This window comes from Mya arenaria, chromosome 15 (genome assembly GCF_026914265.1).
Source record: "Mya arenaria isolate MELC-2E11 chromosome 15, ASM2691426v1".
Lineage (NCBI taxonomy): Eukaryota > Metazoa > Mollusca > Bivalvia > Myida > Myidae > Mya > Mya arenaria.
Window position 1 is genome coordinate 20,620,132 of NC_069136.1, and position 22,041 is coordinate 20,642,172.

The 22,041-nt window shown below is 35.5% G+C and overlaps 1 protein-coding gene across 1 annotated transcript; it reads left to right on the forward strand.

Moving 5' to 3' along the window:
- Positions 1-3,485: 3,485 nt before the first annotated feature.
- Positions 3,486-17,582, forward strand: LOC128220044 (SPRY domain-containing protein 7-like). The gene is made up of 5 exons (XM_052928291.1): positions 3,486-3,673; positions 5,590-5,706; positions 8,600-8,760; positions 11,189-11,291; positions 12,347-17,582. Exons 1-5 carry the CDS (start codon positions 3,568-3,570, stop codon positions 12,442-12,444), a joined length of 585 nt encoding a protein of 194 aa, XP_052784251.1. The 5' UTR covers positions 3,486-3,567; the 3' UTR covers positions 12,445-17,582.
- Positions 17,583-22,041: the final 4,459 nt, after the last annotated feature.

The window sequence follows — 22,041 nt, forward strand, 5'->3', positions numbered from 1 at the left end:
TATTCTCCGGATTCTCACATTTCACTTCCGGTTTAAAATGCGAAGTTTAAAACCCGGATGACAAGGATCATTTGGAAAACTTATAAAATTATCACGGACCGTGAAATTATTAAGTATATGCAACAACAACAGTCATTCATAATTTAAAAGGCCTTAATTGTGTATTTATATATGGAATAAATCTGAAACCTTGACGTGTCTATATAATTATATATACATGTTCGAGGAATGTGTAATGCTTAACATGACTATGTTATTATACAAATATTCTATTTTATTCTATTGATTCAAAAACAATATGCAATATATATATTTAACAAGAGGTAATAATTGCGAATGGTAATGACTTTTTGAAGATTTCGTCGACAACGATTGTTGATGCCATAGTGTCGCACTGTGAGGTGTTCCGGTGCCTTGGGGACAGGACCAAATCCCTATATACCGCCACCGTGGTAGCTTTCTTGAGCAATGGGACCATAAGGATGGTGCATAAACCGGAAAATAAGCTTGACCTTGTTTCCAGAAAAAATAATTCCAAACAGAAGCTACGGCCTTCACAAAGGTCATGTGTTCTGATATTCATTAAGAGTAATTTAGCCCTTTAATTGGAACTAGTTGACCGCCATTGGCCATTTGCATCTTTAAAAAACGTGCACACCATACGTATTGGCAAAATAATTCGTACACATTTCGAATTGCTGCTTTTTATTGGCATAACCCGACATCTTTTAGTTATGATCGTTTCTGTATCTTCGTGTTTTTACTTATCAATATTATATTTTTTTAATGTTTTAATCATTTTGAAATATGTCATTGATTATGTAAATGATATAATTAAAATTGACATCTCCGTCTTCATCGTCAGAGTGAGAATGGTGATAAGATGATAGGGGGAAAGGGAGGACAGATGGGTAAGAAGGGAGACAATTGACGATAGAAGAGGGGTATAATAGAACAGAGTGAAGAACAGGGGTAGGATGATTGAGGAGGGAAAATGAGGAGGAGAAAGAAAAGCGGGCGAAGGGAATGATAAATGAAGGATGGAAGAGGGGGAAGAATTGTGTAAGATGATTAAGGAGGAGAAGGGGTGAGAGAGAGGAGGAGGAGGAGGAGGAGAAAGGATGAGAGAGAGGAGGGGAATGTATGAGAGAAAGAGAGCGAGAGAGAGAGAGAGAGAGAGAGAGAGAGAGAGAGAGAGAGAGAGAGAGAGAGAGAGAGAGAGAGAGAGGAGAGAGACAGAGAGAGAGACAGAGAGAGCTGATTGGAAAGAGAGAGAGAGAGAGAGAGACGAGAGGAAGGGCGGAGAGAGAGAGAGAGAGGAGTGGAAAAGGAGGAGGAGAGAGGAGGATGAGAGGGCTATAAAGAGTTATGAGATATAGTTAAGAGGAAAAGACACAAGAGTGGAGGAGGATGGTGAAAAAGGGAGAATACGGGTAACATATATGGTAAGAAGAAGATAAAACGAGTCCATAAGTATTGGATATAATAACGAAAGTTGATTGGACAGTTCTCGTAACATGCATGTACGATGATGACTCTGAAAGTCAATGGAAATATAAAAAAGACAGATCTCGCACCATGCACGACCACACGCACGAGTGGTGGCTCTGAGAGCCAGGCTCGAAAACTAGCACCGCTAGTTCCCGTACAAATATGCCCAGGATTGAACATCCCGGGAGATTCTTCAAAAAATGGAAGTTAAAATGGCAGTTTTATATAACCCTTTCCGTGGAAAAAGCATTTGTATAATTTTTCGCATTGATGCATTTAAACCTTACATGTTATAATTTCATATTTTAGAGCTATATTTTGGAGCTATCAGTCTTTGAAATTGATGTATTTGTCTTATTTTAGCGATTGATTTATATTTTGATGCCTTCCGGTTTTTATTTCTTCAGTCTATTTATATTATTATAAAATTCAATAAATATTCTATAAATAAATGTATTATTATAATAACAATGCTTTACTGTAGCGCGTTAGTCCATTACAATAAAAGGTGCGAAAAATGACAACAATTGACCATTGCCTTTGAATCGCATGATAAGTTTATCTCAATCGTTGCAAATGGTAACAGGTATTCGGGGGGGGGGGGGGGGGGGGGGGGGGGGGGGTAAGATGGGACGGGCGAAGTTGCAGTGGTTGCGGTTATGACGGATCTCGCGCAGTGGGGCTTCTTAGGCATGTGCACTGCCGACTGCCTTATGGTGGACGGTATATTAGAGAGCATGTGCTTCCTGAAGCAGGAGCTAGTCTCGAAAACCCGAAAGTTCGGACAGAACGCGGCCGTGCTAGAGTGTCATCACGGGGACGTGTTCTTATCAGAATAGAACATAGAACAATACATTTAGAAATATTGTTGCAGTCTTTATTATAATTATAGTGGGCAGTACGTATGATATTTTACCATGTTTAACAATAATGAGTACTAATAGCATATGAAAATGAAATGCATACAGTCGACATGAATGGTTGTATTCGTCCTGCAACCGTAGCGATATTCTTTTTTTCTTGTCTTTAAATTTACCTGTAGATACTATCATGTTTAGTGTCATAATATCTTCCATAATGAAAACAAATCCTAAGATAAGATAAAATTACTGGCCTTTTGGGAGAAAAAAATGTATCAGTATCTGATCACAACAAAATGTCATGAACAAAAAGGCTGTGCGTTAATTTTTTATGATTCTAATGAAATCAATATCTCTGCGTTGGTCACTTTTTTGATTTTAATGCGACAAATCTAATGCAAGTATTTTTCATCTTTTAATTAATGAACTAAATGTTACAACATATTCATAATATTTGGGGTGATATTTTGCGCACTATAATGTTATTCGTGTCTGAAATCAAGCTGTTTGACGTTTCGCACATTAATGTCGTCATTGCGCACTTTTTTATGCAATCAAAAGAACATAACCATGTGAAATCATATGAACTTTAACTTGGAACCAATAAAAAAAACCTACTCCGAGCTTTTACACTCAAAATTATGAGTGTCACATTATATTATAGACACAAATCTTAGCAATATAATAAACTTTGATATTTTGTAATGTTGCGAGCCATTTTCGACGTTTAACATTCTAGATCCTTAAAATTTAATTGATTATTTTACATGTATAATGTTTGTCTATACGATCATGCCTTTATCGAACCCCATTTTCTATGAACAACCTGAAACTACCAAACAAACCTTATGAACAGTTTTCCTAAAAATACGTAAATACATGAAACAATTTTAGAATGAACTTCCTTTTAGTACTGCAATATTACATTCCATAGTGTTTTAGTAGTAAAAAGTTCTTAGACTAGCATTTAGTAGTTCTGAGTGGATCTTATAGCTCAAAGTACATGTAGTTCTCATACATTATAGCGGCTTTTAGCAGGACCGATAAAATCGGGAATTAAACGGGTTGTCTGGGAAAGTATCCGGGCATTAAACACGTCCGTTTTACAGACGCTTGCATTGATTTGACATTTTTTATAAGCGTCTGTTTAACTCCATGTCAGAATAAAAAATAATTGAGCAACACTTATCATCATATTCTAGCTAATTCTATCAACATGGCAGACGTTTTCTGCTGCTTGCGTCGCCTTTTTGGTAGTTCCAACCCTGGACACATAACATTACAAGAGATCCCATCGGTACAACTCGACACTTCAAATATGGGTTTGGAACAAGTTTGAGCTTTCTCTGAAATTCACTTTTCAGTTTCTGATTTGGTCTTTTTTGGCTTGCAAGTTCTTCAGTTGTTGTAAGATTGGTCGTACACTATTATATATATATGATTACTATGTTGTAAGAAAGAATATGAAACCTAACAGACTGCGGCCTGAAGACTGCGCAGCAAGCACATGTAGCTACAATAATGAGCGATCAGGGATACTTTTTTTTATTATTTTGACATTTCTTATGTATCCCTGTAACGCTACAACTCTCTACCATTTAAAAATGGGCGAAATGATATACTGTAATAATATGCATTGATGTTGAATAATAATGACAAAGTTTTTCAATTTTTATCCGACAGTGATCTGAGCTGGATTTAATTTGTCATTAGAGTTGTTATTTTCACATTAATATATTATGGGTCACGAATACTCTTTGACGTGAACACAACCAGTCAGATTTGTCCCAGATTTACCGATATCGGGATACTTGATTAACAATCGACACTTGTACGTGTTTTATGATAACATGTTTTTTGGGCATACTGACATAACTTAATATGTGTTTAATAGTGGGCAATATTATTTTCGTAGAAATTTGAATTTATAACGTCGATAATTTCAAAATTGTGGCTGCGAGGATTCTCTGTGCAAGGACCGCTTGCTACTTTTTGCTGGGATGGTGGACGTCACGAGTCTGCCATATTAAAAAAAATCGTCAAAAGACTCGTTGACGGCCATTTAGGTGGACTACAAGTACATGTACTTGTCTTGTGTGCTTAAGATAATGTCGTGACTACAATCACAGTGATTTAATTGAAATGAACTCCTGCTTTGGTGTCATTTGACCTGTACAAAATTTAGTAACATGCAGTTATTCATAGTTATACATTAGGAGTGACCCCTTTGATAAATCTGAAGAAAAGAAAAATATTTTAGGTTAAATGTCACTTAATTGTGTACAGGTCAAATGACAACAAGCAGGAGTTCATTCCCAAGTATAAAACTTGCTTGTATGAAATGTGTTCTTTTTACTCTCGCATGCCTAATTGCACAAGGTAACATGTCAATCCAGTTAAGGTGTTTGTGATAAAAGTTATGGTGTACTAATAACTAGCGAGACCATAATTTGGTCACCATTAAGTTGCGTTTTAAAGAGCATCAGTCTTAGACTGGACTGAAGTCATCTGAGCGGAGAAGAAACTCCATCAGTATCTCACATACAGGGCTTCCGTTAAAGGAAGTTTGGAAGTATATTACTCCCTAGAAATGGGTTAAAACTTCCAAAATTGATTCCTTGGAAGTACAAAAACTTTCATAATTTTTAAGTAAACTTCCAAAGTTGAAAGCTTGGAAGTTCAAAATATCAAAACCTGGTGTCAATATTAATTTTAAGGTCACAATTTCAATCAGTCTTTAAGAAAGATGAATCATTATAGTATAATTATGTGAATTTGGCAAGTTAAAGTTGCAAATTATTTGATTTTTAATACTACCGGTAATTGAAAAATAGTGGAAAAAGATATCTTATTCAGGAGACCTAAACTTTCACATTTCAGTGAAAAACTTCCAAATTTGATCGACAGGAAGTTCATACTTCCAGATTCAAATTCTTAATGGAAGCCCTGTCACATAGACAAAGTTTGTCTTAAGTACAGTCTGTTATACTACTGGCTTGACTTCAATGGTGGCAAAGACCAAGTTGTTCGTGTTCCAATGTCTGTATCAGAGGTTCAATTCCTGATCAGAGCTTAATCAATTATTAATACTTGTTAATACAGAGGAAGGATCCTCGATGTTTATAACTGATTCAAGACTGTAAATTTGCTAGGCGCATAGCTCACATTACTTCTTGTTTAACCATTTTGACATATTTTATAATATATATTTAACTTAGCCAGGTTTCTTATTGTTTAGGTTCAGAAGTAGTAATAGTGAAGAGTGGTAAAAGAATCTGCGGTACCGGAGCTGCCTTTTCCAATGCTCCGATCAACCAGGATAAAGCCTACTTTGAGATTAAAGTACAGTCATCAGGTATAAGTTAATCATTGAAATTTTGGCGTAAAAAGTAATATGTTTGTTTCCAGTATCTCGCTCTCAATCAATAGGGTAATTAGGTCAGATTTTTTTTTTATAGGCAAATTGTTTCTTGAGATTTTGATGTTACCCAAAATCTATCATTTATATGCTTAAGAACATCTATAATACTATCAGTTTTAGCATCACTGGTATTGTTAAAAGCCCAATACACTTCCATTTTAACTTTTAAAAGAAGAACAAATCAAACAAATGATCAAAAATTTCTCAAGGCAATATAAAGGTTTACGTTTGTCACGGTACCGATACCTACACATGTGGTGAGGAGGTGTGTAAGCGGTCCGGAAGCTCAGTCGGTAGAGCACTCGCCCTGATAGCGAGGGGTCCCGGGTTCGAGCCCCGGTCTGGCTGCACACTTTTCTCACCCTGTGACACGTAAAAGGTTAAAATATAAAGGTAGGTCAAGAAACCAGAATCAAACATTTCTTTTTTACGCCTTAATTAGTGTTTAAGTAAATGCTTGCTTTGTTTTCATCCATACATTATCATTATTACATTAATTCCATATTGGAACGGTAACAAGAAGGCAGAGCTTAACTGTAGAGTAACTAGCATGCAGGTAATTATGAAAGTATGGTAAGGAGATGTTTTTTTATTATGATAAAAATCAATCATTTGAAAGAATTAACTTGAGCTAAAAAATGTCAAAGATGATCATGTTTTGCAGTAATCAAAATTAGACATTTGGATAAACAAGCCCAAATTCTTTTACTATTGCTTGGCATCAATTTTTTTAACAAGCCCTGCTATATAAAATTCAGAATTTGAGTAAGCCCGGAATGCATTTTATCAGTGCAGGGCTTGCAGGCTTATGTTAATTCCGACCACTGGATTTGTGTTAAAGTATATTAAAATTTTAGCTTGACTATTCGACGAATATGGAGAGCTATACTACTCTCCCTAGTGTCGGCGTCAACGTTGGCGTCACACCTTGGTTAAGGTTTGCATGTAAGCTCCTTTAAGTCATTATCTCAGTAAATACATCATTTATTGCATTGAAACTTTAGATATGTATTCCCAACTATCTAACCTACTAAATTAATGAAGTTAGGTAACAATTATTTAAATATAATGCAAAAATGGGCCTTTATTATTTGACTTCTGGTTAGGGTTTTGCATGTAAGCACACATAGGTTAATATCTCAGCAACTACTTAATGTATTGCATTGAGACTTTATACAATGGTGCTCAACCACCCAACCTACTTGAATAACTGTTTAGATAACTGTATTTTGCAAATAATGGCCCTTTATTATTATTGGACTTAAAATATTATTGTATACAACCTACAATCCTTTAATGTATTGTATGCTATTTCCATCAAGTCTGTATTTCATTAAAGGCTGAATGTTTTTGAATTTTTCACAAATCTTTGCAGGCGTCATTATGTCTCCCCCTCTCTGGGGGAGACATATTGTTTTTGCCCTGTCCGGTAGTCCGTCAGTCCGTCCGTACGTCACACTTCGTTTCCGATCGATAACTGGAAAACCGCATGACCTAGGATCACCAAACTTGGTAGGGAGGTTGGTCGTGAGGTGTAGAGGATCCCTATTGTTTTTGGGGTCACTAGGTCAAAGGTCAAGGTCGCGGCGACCCCCAATATAAAAAACATTTCTGCTCAAAATCTTGAGAACGGTTTGACCTAGGTTCACCAAACTTGGTAGGGAGGTTGGTCATGAGGTGTAGAAGATCCCTATTGTTTTTGGGGTCACTAGGTCAAAGGTCAAGGTCGCGGCAACCCCCAATGTAAAAAACATTTCCGCTCAATATCTTGAGAATGGTTTGACCTAGGTTCACCAAACTTGGTAGGGAGGTTGATCATGAGGTTTAGAAAACTCCTATATTTTGGGGGGGTCACAAGGTCAAAGGTCAACGTCGCTGTGACCTCTAATGTAAAAAAATATTTCCGTGCAATATCAGGAGAATGCTTTGATCTAGGTTCACCAAACTTTGAAGTGAGGTTGGTCATGATGTCTAGTTGGTATGCTGGTAGGTCATGACTAGTAGATGACTCCTATTGATTTTGTGATCTGTAGGTCATAGGTCAAGGTCGCAGTAAACTTGAGGTGAAAACACAGTTTCCGCTCAATAACTAAAGATCCTTTGGGTCCAGGAACTTCATACTTGGTATACTATTTGTTCATGGCTAGTAATTGACCCCTTTTGATTTTGAGATCAAAAGGTCAAAGGTGAAGGTCGCCATGACCTTGAGGTGAAGAAACGGTTACTAAAGTAACTAAAGAAGGCTTGCACCCAGGAACTTCATACTTGGTATGCAAGTTGGTCATGTAGATGACCCCTATTGATTTTGTGATCAGTTGGTCAAAGGTCAAGGTCACGATGACTTTGAGCTGAAAAATGGTTTCTGATCAAATAATTGAATAACAATTGCGCCCATGCACTTCATACAATACAAACTTCATTTACATTTTCCAAGATTAATCAACAACACTTTCTTCTCTTCACTATTTGATACGGGTGAATAAACCAAACTTCACTGTTGGTTTGTCTTCCGTCCAGAATTACAAATTTTATGTCCATCATTTATTTTTTCTCAGCTACGACCACACAATAGGGGAGACAAGCGCTTTTTCAAAAAAGCAATCTCTAGTTTAAATCTAATTTTACAATGATCCATGCATGTTTCGCCAAAACTTTTCAATCCTTGCACTAAAAAGTGGCGGAATAGTCGAGCATGCTGTCTTTGTGACAGCTCTTGTTAGTTCTAAACCTCACTTATTTTGCATAATCATGAATTTTCCCAAAATCTGGAAATTTTCACAATTTAGAAGACAATGCAAATATATCCAACTTTTCACAATTCTTTCAGGTGTATGGGGTGTGGGACTGGCGACAAGAAAGTGTGGTGTGGACAAACTACCCCTGGGTGACACAGAGGAGTCCTGGGTACTGCGACATGATGGCAAACTCTACCACAACGGGGAGGAACGAGGAAAAATGCCCCAGCCCCTACAGGAGGGAGATGTAGTGGTAGGTGGTGCTTTATAAACATATTTAAATATTGATCAGGATTTTAAAAATACCGGAGTATATTGGTAAGAGGGCTGATTTGAAATTGTATTTTTAGCTCCTTGTTATACCCCCACAACCGAAGTTTGAGGGGGTATATAGGAGTGAGCTTGTTGGTCGGTCGGTCGGTCGGTCGGTCTGTCGGTTTTCATGGTTTCTGGACGATAACTCATGAAAGGCTAGACAGATTTGAAAAATTTTTGGTACACAGGTGTAACATCAGAAGATACAGGTCAAGTTCGATATTGGGGCTGGTGGGGCCAAGGTCAAGGTCACTGTTACTAAAAAAAGAAAAACGGTTTCCGGACGATAACTCATGAAAGGCTAGACGGATTATAACAATTTTTGGTACACAGGTGTAACATCAGAAGATACAGATCAAGTTAGTGAGCTGGTCGGTCGGTCGGTCGGTCGGTCTGTCTGTCTGTCTGTCGGTCGGTTTTCATGGTTTCCGGACGATAACTCATGAAAGGCTAGACAGATTTAAAAAAAATTTAGTACACAGGTGTAACATCAGAAGATACAGGTCAAGTTCGATATTGGGGCTGGTGGGGCCAAGGTCAAGGTCACTGTTACTAAAAATAGAAAAACGGTTTCAGGACGATAACTCATGAAAGGCTTGACAGATTTGAAAATTTTTTGGTACACAGGTGTAACATCAGAAGATACAGGTCAAGTTCGATATTGTGGCTGGTGGGGCCAAGGTCAAGGTCACTGTTACTTAAAAAAGAAAAACAGTTTCCGGACGATAACTCATGAAAGGCTAAATTGGTACACAGGTGTAACATCAGAAGATACAGATCAAGTTCGATATTGGGGCTGGTGGGGTCAAGGTCACTGTTACTAAAAATAGAAAATTGTTTCCGGACGATAACTCATGAAAGGCTTGACAGATTTGAACATTTTTTGGTACACAGGTGTAACATCAGAAGATACAGGTCAAGTTTGATAGATCCTTCAAAAACTAAATGAGCAAATATTTACCTTAAAAGTAATTGACACTTGGAAAGATGAACAAACAAAACAAATCCAGCATGCTTCATTTGAACCAGATGCCAGTGGAATACCAGCAGAACTTAAGTATGGCATATTTGCCACAGTAGTGCTTACTACAAATATTGACCTGTTAGATGGACTTGTTAATTCGGCTACAGGAACAGTCCCAGGATTTATTCCCAGGTGGATAAGGATGCATTCAAGCCCAAATATGTACTTGTAGAATTTGATGATGATCGTGTTGGAAGAAAAGCTCGTGAATGCTCTAGATGTCTTATTCCAGAAGAGATCGGCTAGAGCATCAGCTAGTTTTTCTTGTCAGCAGTGTAACTTCTAAATTACTCAACAGATTTAAATAAAACAATACATGCATTATAAAAGAAGATGCAGTGTGCAGTAACCTTGGAGTTATGGCCTCTTTTCAAAGGAATGGTTTGCCATTCCTGTGTCCAGGCGGCATTTGGGGGTATTCGTCACTCCTGTGACAGCTCTAGTTTTATTTGATCAAAGATAAGTTGTGATATTGTCTTAGTCTTGGTAGCATTGTCACAGTCCAGGATTTAGGCTTTAACTTAAAAACATATTGAAGATATTCAAATGAAACTTGGTACACATGTTGCCAGATACAATATGCATATATGTATTATGAAGTCCATACTCAGACTTTTAAAATAATGGTAACCTTTTGGGTGGTTGAAATTAGCACAAAGCTGCATGACCGACACTTGTTAAATGTCTGACATGCTCTTTCAAATTCTTATTTCATATAGCAGACCCTGATCCAATTTCTAAAGTGCTAAAATAAGAATTCAGACTTATTGATCCATTCTTCTCTTATTTATGACTGCATATTTGTTGCAGTAGCAGTATTGTCTAAGGAATGTATATATTGATAATCCAGTCGCGGATCCAGGAATCCGTAACTGGGGGTTGGGGACACAACTGTCAAACCCCACTCAATTTTTTATTTCACTGAGGCATTGAAATGACACGTATAAAATTGTTGATGCATTTCAACCCTTCATTCAAGAATACAGAGGGTACAACTTTAATCCATTCCCCGGTCTCCTGGCCTGGATTTTTTTTTTTTTTGGCTAATGTCATAATCCTTTGGTGAGGTGTCCCGAAATATGTCATGTATGCTACATGCAAAGAGTTGATTTTAAAACTGTGTATGTTTCTTTTTAAGCCTTATTTTTCTCGAAATTTGCTTCAAAAACTGTTTCAAGATAGTTTGAATTGGTAGCTGAATATTTCAGGCGAAACTTCCATGTGTTAAATGTAGTAAAAGGCGGTATCAACGAAAACACTATACATCAGTTGCTTTTAAAGCTATATGTAAATTGTTCATCAGAGCAATGTTAAATATATCAGTCATAAATCTCCATTGCAGGGCCTGACGTACGATCATGTGGAGCTGAACTTTCGTCTGAACGATAAACCCACCAATACTCCATTTACGGGAATCAAGGGAACTGTGTATCCTGTGTTCTATGGTTTGTAGACCTTTTTCTTTGAAAATTTGTCTCATAGTAGATTGATCCCCTCTAAGACTCCTCCAAAGATGTATTCATAAATCAAACCCATTGGCTGGATATCCCATGGACAGGCCAAAATACTTCGAGCCTCGCAAATATTGAGCTAAGCAGGAATGGCTATGTAGAGTAAAAATAAATCGGCCCTTTACATCAAGTTTGAGCCAACAAGGAAAACAGGTTTTAACTGTATTTAAAAAAACCTAAATCAAATTATGTAAAAAAATTCTATGAGAGTATTTCCTTTGTTTAAAAAACAACAACAACATTTTAAATACCATCCCCGGTACTTTTCATGAAAAAAATATGCATTTACTATTTATTCAAATTATTGAAAATTTTCACTCTCAGACTTACAAAATTCCTTATTTTTTAAAAAAAATTATTTTAAATAGCATCTACTTATTTTCTTCAAATAATTAAGAATTATTAAAAAAAATCACTTTGTGAAAAAAAAATACCAAAAGTTATTTTAAATACTATCTTTCTTATTTGCATCAAATTATTTAATAAAATCACTTTGTGAAAAATTCCTTATTTTTCTTAACTATTTTTTTAACTATCATCTACTTCGCATAAAAAAATAAATGCATTTATTTTTAAGATCATTTTCTTGTTTGTTTTCATATACATGGTTTACAAGTGCTGTTCGTTTTCTATAAATTTTACTTAGAAAATAGGAAATTTTCAGATGCTTAAGTTGTGATAATAGATCCTGGTCTTCACATTAAAAAGTCGAGACAATATTGATGTATTTATGGCTAATAGTTCATTGGGTTAACCAAACCATTATCAAAGTAAGCAATAAAATAACTTTTAAAGCATGTAAGTAATAAAATGATTATTTCATTTATTGAAAACTTTCAAACGCCTTTCTTGTGCATATAAATATTTTAATCCTGATGTCACATAATATCACTACGCTCCAGAACTCGTGCATATACCTTCATATAAATTCAATAACCTATTTATATCTCAACGTAATGTATAAAACGAAATGAATTGTTTTCTTACAGTTGATGATGGGGCAACTTTAGACGTGCAGTTTACAAACTTCTACAACACTCCACCGTTCGGCTATGACAGCATTATGATAGAACAGTCTTTGTTATAGCAAATAGTTAGTATTACCTTGCTCATTTAACATGATATAAACCATGACGAGTAGAAATAGGCCTTTAAGTTAAGAATCAGTGTTGGGCAGTATTTTGCATCATGCAAATTTAAACTCCTAAAAGTTTCAGTGGTCAACATTATATTTTGTCCAATGAGAAGGCAGTATTTCTCAAGTTTATCACTACATTTATTTGAGTAAATTAGCAGTCAGCCCTTACTGATTTTGATCAGGTGAAGTGGTAGAAATAAGCAGTGGCTGGCTTTGTAAGTGGGTAGTTTACACAATATAATGTGAACCACTAAAATTGCTTGAAATTTAAAGAGAATTTTAGTAATTGTGAACAGGCCTGCAACTAGGGCGAATTTTGAGTGCGCAGACTGAAATTTGTTAATTGACGGACAGCATATTAACCCCTGCACCCTCTACCCCCTTTGGTTTTTATTTCAAATTTCGGGGTTTTTGGTATGTACGACCTGTCAAAGTTTCATTATACAACTGGGAATATGCGTACAGTCAGCTACGAGCCTGGTAAAGGTCTTTAGTATGTACTTTCAAAAATAAATTTAAATGGTTATGCAACTGCGTCACATAAAACCTTTATTTTTTGTAAGTACATACTAACACTGTTAACCATTAGTTAAAAATGATCTTGTAACTTCAAACATGTCACACTGTTAGAAACGCCAATCTAATTCGAGTTTCAAAAATACTTGGCATTTTTTTTCTGCTTTGTTAAGTGGATTTTAGTTTAAGGCTTATTTCTGCTTTTTATTTTTCACCTATGTATCATTATGTAAAATTATTGTATAAATAGCCATATTAGTTGCATGTGTGTTTTTCAAAGGAAAAACTTGAGGAATTGCCATACAGTTTCTGTGTCAATGGCATCAGTTGTAATAGTTATAGGTTATTGTGACTTAATGATAGAAAAGTCATTGTTACAGCAAATCCACGCTCACATTTTGGCTGGTATAAATTGTTATTGTGGTTTTTTTATATTATGTTCCAAAAAACACTTCAAAAGGCATTAAAGAATGGGAAATGACAGGCCTGCACTTCTTATTTTGTCAAGCTACATACATATAAATTATCATTAAAGGGACTAGACACCAGATGATACAACTGTAAGAAAAAAAGACAATTGTCAAAAACTTACATAAATTTGATATTGTTTTTTACAACACATTATATCTTACTTACTGATGTGTCGCATCACTTAAAATTGGAACATGTATCTGTCACAGTTTTTACCTATTTTTCCATTTCGAAATTTACTTGGTTTGTCTTCCACGTAAATCCCAGTTAATTTAAAAATAGTATATATATCTGTACTAATCACGTGACTTTCACATGCTAAATATACACACTGTAAACTGGGAAACCATTATGCTTTATTTTTAAACAGGTGAACTCAGCTGAGACAGCGACAAAATATTCTTTTATCATGTAAAATAGCTCCAGGTATTGACAATTCTAGGCTTATTTTGTGGAAATAATGTAGTTGCTGATTTTGGGACCATCTGGTGTCCAGCCCCTTTAACATATAGTCATTACAGTCATGTATTTAAGTGTTTAGATATAATTATGTTTACTTTTTAAGTGGGTATATACAATGTATAGTGTACATGTAGTAAATTATAAATATCTGTCAAACGTTTTTGCATGGTTAGAACTATTCTATCTGACCCGCTAAAATGCCCACAATAAGGCCTGCCGAGTCACCATCTTAACAGTGTGCTTGTAGGTCAATTTTTACCATTCGTGCCAGAAATGCACGATTTGATACTTTTTCTTGCATACATTTAATTTTAAAATTTTGTGAGAAACTGATGTAAGGAAAAACATTTTTGTGTGCGTCATTAATTACTGACGTCATGACAAGATGTAATTTAAAATCACAATTAATTTTTTTTTTATAATTGGCAAGCTGTTGCATGTCGCCAAAATAACACGGGTTGTTAGTTAGATTATTTGTGTACTGCGGTCACATGACCGGAAACGCTAGTTCAATATGCAAGTATATTCTGCCATGAGTATGACATTATCATTATGGAGCAACTTTATTATAGAAAATGCACAAATATATTTACTTTGTTTTAAATGCATATATTTAGAAAGATAGATAGATGCAACATAAGTTTGTAATTAGGACAGGTAGGTACAGAGGGATTATAACACTTTCGTTTAAGTGTTGAATAAAAAGTGAGTTATATTAGTTTAAACGTTATATATATTATTATACTATGGCACTCTCGTTGGCACATTGTTGCGCGAGAGTGTGATCTTGTGTTGTTGGAGAAATTGGAGTGCCCGGAGGAAATCTGTTTGTCCAGCTGCTTGGTGACCACAATCCAAACTCACATGCGCCCAGGCCGGAAGTGGAATCCTTCATGAGATGCATGTACGCTTACCACTGCGCTAACCAAACAACCAGTGAGTGATATTGAAGGCGACACTACAGAAATATATCTTTGCCAGTATACAGTACTGTTGTGAGCTTCTTGGATTTGTTATGGCAGACGTAAAAGTACTACTTTCGAATTATTATACTAGGAGCAGTTGTTAGAAGTTTTAAGTGGCACAAAGCAATTAAAAATGAAAATATAAGAAATAGTCAAGTCAATTATTTACTTGGCAATCTAAGGTCACCATTGACCAGTGGAAAAAAAAATGTTTCTTAGTTACATTTTATAAAACATATACATGAGTAGTTGTGTCACAGAGATGTATCTCACAAGCTTATAAAGAGTGGTTACAAAACTACTCTCTATTTACTTCCCTTTAACTACAAATGTTCAATATTAGTTGTTTGATAAAGTTATGCTGCCCTTGATATAAAGGGCACAGCTTAGGCCGCAATAAAAAATAAACTCATGGGCCTTACCCAACCTGCATTTTGATGAGAGGGGAGGTAAGTTGAGTCTTATTTTTTCCATCCCGACCCCTGAAAGCTTAACTTTTTTATTTTTTGTCTTGGAATAAGCCAATTTTTGCATAAATATCTGAAAACCACTTGTATAAAACTGCTGACAAAAGATCAGATCGCAGTTTTATATTTACGTTCAAAAATTATTTATTGCTAAAAAATAAAAATGCTTAAAACATCAATTTTTGATTCTAAATATGAAAACTTGCAATCTGATTTTTTGTCAGCAGTCTTATATCACTGGTTTCCATGCATTTTAACAAAACAATGGCTCGTTTCAAGACAAAAAATAAAAAAAGTTGTCAAAACAGCGAATCTGTGAGAGTGCAGCTTTAATTTGATTATGCAAAAAAAAAATATGACCAATGGGGAAGCTTAAAGGGTCACGGGTATTTCTGTGCCCCAGTCATGGAAGGCTCAGGCCTTACCAAATAGTTTTCATGTTTACCCTTAGTATGAAAACTTATCTAGCTATTCTGAAAAACTCAAAGTTGAACCCTTTAAAAAAACGAATATAAAATGAGAGACATCCTATGTAGAATACAGTCACTAGCGCCTCTTAACTCCATTCTGGACAATTCTCTATGTTTAGATAGATTTCCAATGTGAAATGAGTTCAGTTAAAACTTGTATTTAAGTGTGTTTATCATAGGAATCGCACAGAATGCATCATTTTCTGATATCAAATGTCAAGAATACTAGTACAAAGTATGAAGCTTATTGTTTACACTTGTGTTTTGTAGTAGGAATTATAGTAAAAGAAAATATTTTGCCAGATTGTTGATCATATGAAGTGGTGTTTTTTTTGTGATCTTGAATATCAGACATAACAAATATTTGGTATGGCCTAAACAAACTGTTTATTGTGGCCTCATCTGCATTTAAATATCTTGTATGGCCATCTTAAAAAAATGTTTGCTGTCGCTTCACGCTGCAGTTTTCAGTCAATGACTTGAGCCCCGCTCAGGACTTATTCTGATATGAGCGTTTGCTTACCAGGCAGCTAGTTATTTAATGGGTACCGACTGCCTTCTGCCAGGCACTCAATGGCATGTTGGATAGGAATTGGGAGTAAAGGTGTTTATTGATCAAGGTGTCTCATAAGACAGGGCTTTTTTACCCTTCATTGCCATAGCCGATACCCAGCTACTTCCCGAAGGGCTAGACCCTGTTTTATCTCCCCCCAAAATAGCCTCCGAAATTCCAAATTTTAAAAAATAAAAGATTTTTTTGGGTTTTTTTTATGTTTATATTATGCTGTAAGTAGATTCCGATGAGGCATTGTTTTCAAGTGATATATTTACTGCTTTATTGATATTTAAATCCATTTGTTCTCTAACTGTTTAAAAAAGAATTTCCTTTCCGAATTTTCTACCAAAACTAAAAAAGTAAGCTTTTTTCCCATAAAAAGGGCTTGGGTGTCTTCCCCATGACTGGTAAAATGGCCCTGTATGTCTAGCAGACTGGCCCTTAATTGACAGGGGATGTCATCACACACACTTTATTTCCATGGGATGAAATTGTTGTGTTTGTGCAATGTACGTTAATCATAATGCAAGTATGCAAGCAGAACAAACATTATGTTATGAATAGTTTTGTTTATCTCCAAAGGGACCAATTTTGTTTTGCTTGTGTAGTAAGATTGTTTCTTCAATTTCTTATGTCATAAGATTGTTTCTGCAATTTCTTATGTCATATGTAACATGTGCTATATTGTTGTGTATTCCGTGCACATATAGGGTATTATGTAATTTTCGCAAAATGAAAAATGATTTTTATAATGTGTTAAGACTTATCAATATAAAAAAGACTTGGAATAATGCTATGGTAATTAATAAGACATTGATATTTTGTGCCTAAAATTTTCACGCCATGCATCATGTTTGAAATAAAACAATGTGTATGTGTACCGTGCAATATGTTTAAGCAATAAATAAAAGAAATTTGTATATAATATTATTGTTAAAAGACTTGTTGAATTGATGTCTTTGTAATGGAAATAAATTGATTACAGATGTCTTACCAACATGAAGTTATACAGCTACAAAGTTGTACTATATTTGAAGGACTTCTCCCATATATGTAAAACAATGTAAAACATTAGGGAAGTTATATTAAGGCCAGGGGCAGTTCCAGGATTTGACATTAGAGGGGGGGCATAACTAAGGGGTGTAACCTTTTGACATGCGCCCCTCCCACAGAATCAAAATTTATTTAGTTTAAATTGTTGGCATAGGGTTTGAGGGAAGTCCCTCAATGAAAATTTTAAAACAATTTATTGTCTGAAATTGTGCATTTTGTATGTACATTGAATTGTGTTACCTTTTTTTCTCCCATATTGAAATAAAAAGTAAACTTGGACAATTTTAGGTGGGAGGGGAGTGCTTGCTGGGTGTGCCCCATCACCAATCCAATAGTGTAGACTGTGAATTTTAAAGTAAGGAACACATTTAATAAGTATTGCCTTATAAGTTTAGTTCGGAATCGTGTTATCTATGATAGCATGTGAAAGTACAATATACTTACTCCCAATGTGGTTCTTTTGTCTTCGCAGAAAGACAACAGATATCGTGATAAACAAGGGAGTCCCTCTGTGCTACCGTCACTCTTATTCCATATAGACCCCTTTGTTCTTTCAAGTGTCTGGTGTATTGCACCGTAACATGGCAGATTACCTTCCTGGCTTTAACCAGTACTGAGTCTTGTCATGTTTCCCAGTAATAACCACAAAGCTAAAGGAGAGTCAATTGTATCATTTGTATCATAAGTTGTCTATGGTATAATGACATCATTGGATGATTGAGTCTGCAACATCCTGACTCAGAAGCAGAGATCTACCACAGTTTATATATCAGTTTGTTTACCATTCACTGTTTTCATCTAACAATTGGAATAAAGGTCAAAAACAAATCTTCATTTTCATTCAACACAATGTACAAATGTTAGGAAGTATAACCAACAATGATGTGAGACCATATAACCAGCACTGATATGATGACATTTACCTAACATTTATGTTAGGACATACCCAACAATTATGTTAGGAGATATACCCAACAATGATATTAGGACATATACCCAACATTTATGTCAAGACATATCCAGCAATTATGTTATGACATACCCAACAATTATGTTAAGACATACCCAACAATGATGTTATGACATGTACACAACATTAATGTTAAGACACAAACCTAACGTTGATTTTAGGATACACACTCAACAATGATGATAAGACACATACCAAACAATGATGATAGGACAAATACCCAACAATGATGATAGGACAAATACCCAACAATGATGATAGGACAAATACCCAACAATGATGATGGGACACATACCCAACAATGATGATGGGACAAATACCCAACAATGATGACAGGACACATACCCAACAATGATGATAGGACAAATACCCAACAATGATGATAGGACAAATACCCAACAATGATGATAGGACAAATACCCAACAATGATGATAAGACACATACCAAACAATGATGATAGGACAAATACCCAACAATGATATAAGGACACATACCCAACAATGATGATAAGACACATACCCAACAATGATTATAAGACACATACCCAACAATGATGATAGGAAAAATACCCAACAATGATGATAGGACACATACCCAACAATGATGATAGGACAAATACCCAACAATGATGATAGGACACATACCCAACAATGATGATAGGACAAATACCCAACAATGATGATAGGACACATACCCAACAATGATGATAGGACACATACCCAACAATGATGATAGGACAAATACCCAACAATGATGATAGGACAAATACCCAACAATGATGATAGGACACATACCCAACAATGATGATGGGACAAATACCCAACAATGATGATAGGACAAATACCCAACAATGATGATAGGACACATACCCAACAATGATGATGGGGAAAATACCCAACAATGATGATAGGACACATACCCAACAATGATGATAGGACAAATACCCAACAATGATGATAGGACAAATACCCAACAATGATGATAGGACAAATACCCAACAATGATGATAGGACACATACCCAACAATGATGATAGGACAAATACCCAACAATGATGATAGGACACATACCCAACAATGATGATAGGACAAATACCCAACAATGATGATAGGACACATACCCAACAATGATGATAGGACACATACCCAACAATGATGATAGGATACATACCCAACAATGATGATAGGAAAAATACCCAACAATGATGATAGGACACATACCCAACAATGATGATAGGACAAATACCCAACAATGATGATAGGACAAATACCCAACAATGATGATAGGACAAATACCCAACAATGATGATAGGACACATACCCAACAATGATGATAGGACAAATACCCAACAATGATGATAGGACACATACCCAACAATGATGATAGGACACATACCCAACAATGATAATAGGACAAATACCCAACAATGTTGATAGGACAAATACCCAACAATGATGATAGGACACATACCCAACAATGATGATAGGACAAATACCCAACAATGATGATAGGACAAATACCCAACAATGATGATGGGACACATACCCAACAATGATGATAGGACACATACCCAACAATGATGATATGACAAATACCCAACAATGATGATAGGACACATACCCAACAATGATTATAGGACACATACCCAACAATGATGATGGGACAAATACCCAACAATGATGATAGGACACATACCCAACAATGATGATAGGACACATACCCAACAATGATGATAGGACAAATACCCAACAATGATGATAGGACACATACCCAACAATGATGATAGGACACATACCCAACAATGATGATAGGACAAATACCCAACAATGATGATAGGACAAATACCCAACACTGATGATAGGACAAAGGACAAATACCCATAAATGACATAAGACCCAACAATGATGATAGCACAAATACCCAACACTGATGATAGGACAAAGGACAAATACCCATAAATGACATAAGGACACAAACCCAACAATGATGTAAGGACACATACCCAACAATGATGTTATGCAAATACCAAACAATGATATTAGGACACATACCCAACAATGATGTTAGGACATACCAAAAAAGAATATTAGGACACATACCCAACAATGATGTAAGGACATACCAAAAAAGAATATTAGGACATATACCCAACAAGGATGTAAGGACATACCAAAAAAGAATATTAGGACACATACCCAACAATGATGATTGTACACATACCCAACAATAATGATTGGTCATATACCCGACATATACCCAACATTGATGTTAGAACACATACCCAACATTGCTTATGTAAAATACTTTAATAGTGCCGTTCTGACAAGTAATTTATGAGCATTGGACAGAAGGTATTTCATAATTCCTTTTCCCAAGTTTTCATTCAAAACGCCAGACATTTTAATCACTATACATATTTCAAATTATTCAACCAACTTACGAAGGTGGAATATTTGGTAATTATTCATGATTTTCATCGTCGGATACCCATGGCTGACACATTGGGTATATCCGACGTTGCTACGGGTAATGACTGCGGAGAAACCGAATCCGTCAACCGTGGTTATTCGACAAGTAATGTCTAACAAGTCATTAACAGAATCTAAAATCATGATAAGATATTGAAATAGCACTACATGTATTTACAATTTGAAATTGAAAGTTTAAGTACGTCTTAATTTGTTTGAGTATTTAAATATCGGATTTAAATGGCGGAAACCCAGTAGATTATCCTTTTACGTTTGCTGTGGATTGTAAGACTGTGGGAAACAAGGGGCGGTTTAGGATTTGATGTTAAGGTTAAGATGGAGCGCACTTAGAGGTGCACATAAGTACGTGCGCCCGCCCCTCCCCCGCCTCACACCCATAGGAATATTGACATATTATTTTTTTATTATACATCTTATTTTTATTTTATCAATATACTGGTTTACTAGTATAAATGTTAGACTCATGCAAGCGTGGCTAAGTACAAGGAAGTTGCCTGGGTATATAATTATTACATGTCCAAATTGTGTTTACGTCCTCCGATTCTGAACAATAGTAGATGATTAACTTTACTGACGCAATGAAAATTACAGCCAACTTTTTATTTATGTCAGCGGAGAAATATATAAATAGATATTAACAGCAAAATGCATCAATTCGGAAAGAAAATAGCTTAAAAATCCACGTCAATGAGAACCCAAACCCAATACCTAATTCAAACCATAAAAATCGAATTCGAAAGTAGAGCCCTCTGCGTTATTCCCTCTTTGAACTGTCCCCTGAAGCAGCAAAAATGTTTTTGTGGCCACGACTTCGCATCAATTTGATAAGACAATACACAGTAAATGTATGGCTAGTTTACTTGCAATTTCGCATAAATTGGCTCGTTCCAAAACAACAACATAAAAAAGTAAAACGTTCAGTCTGTGAGAGTGCAGCTTTTAGTTAAGTACCTCTCTTGTCATATTATATAAAAACTTTATACTATCTAAAATACTTTAGTTTTATTAATTTAATGTAAAAACACACTTTTACGTTAAAGTCACTGGTACATTTCTTTCAATCTGACTACGAAATCCTTAGTAAATGACTTAAGATAAGAATTGATATAAGATGTTTTATAAATACC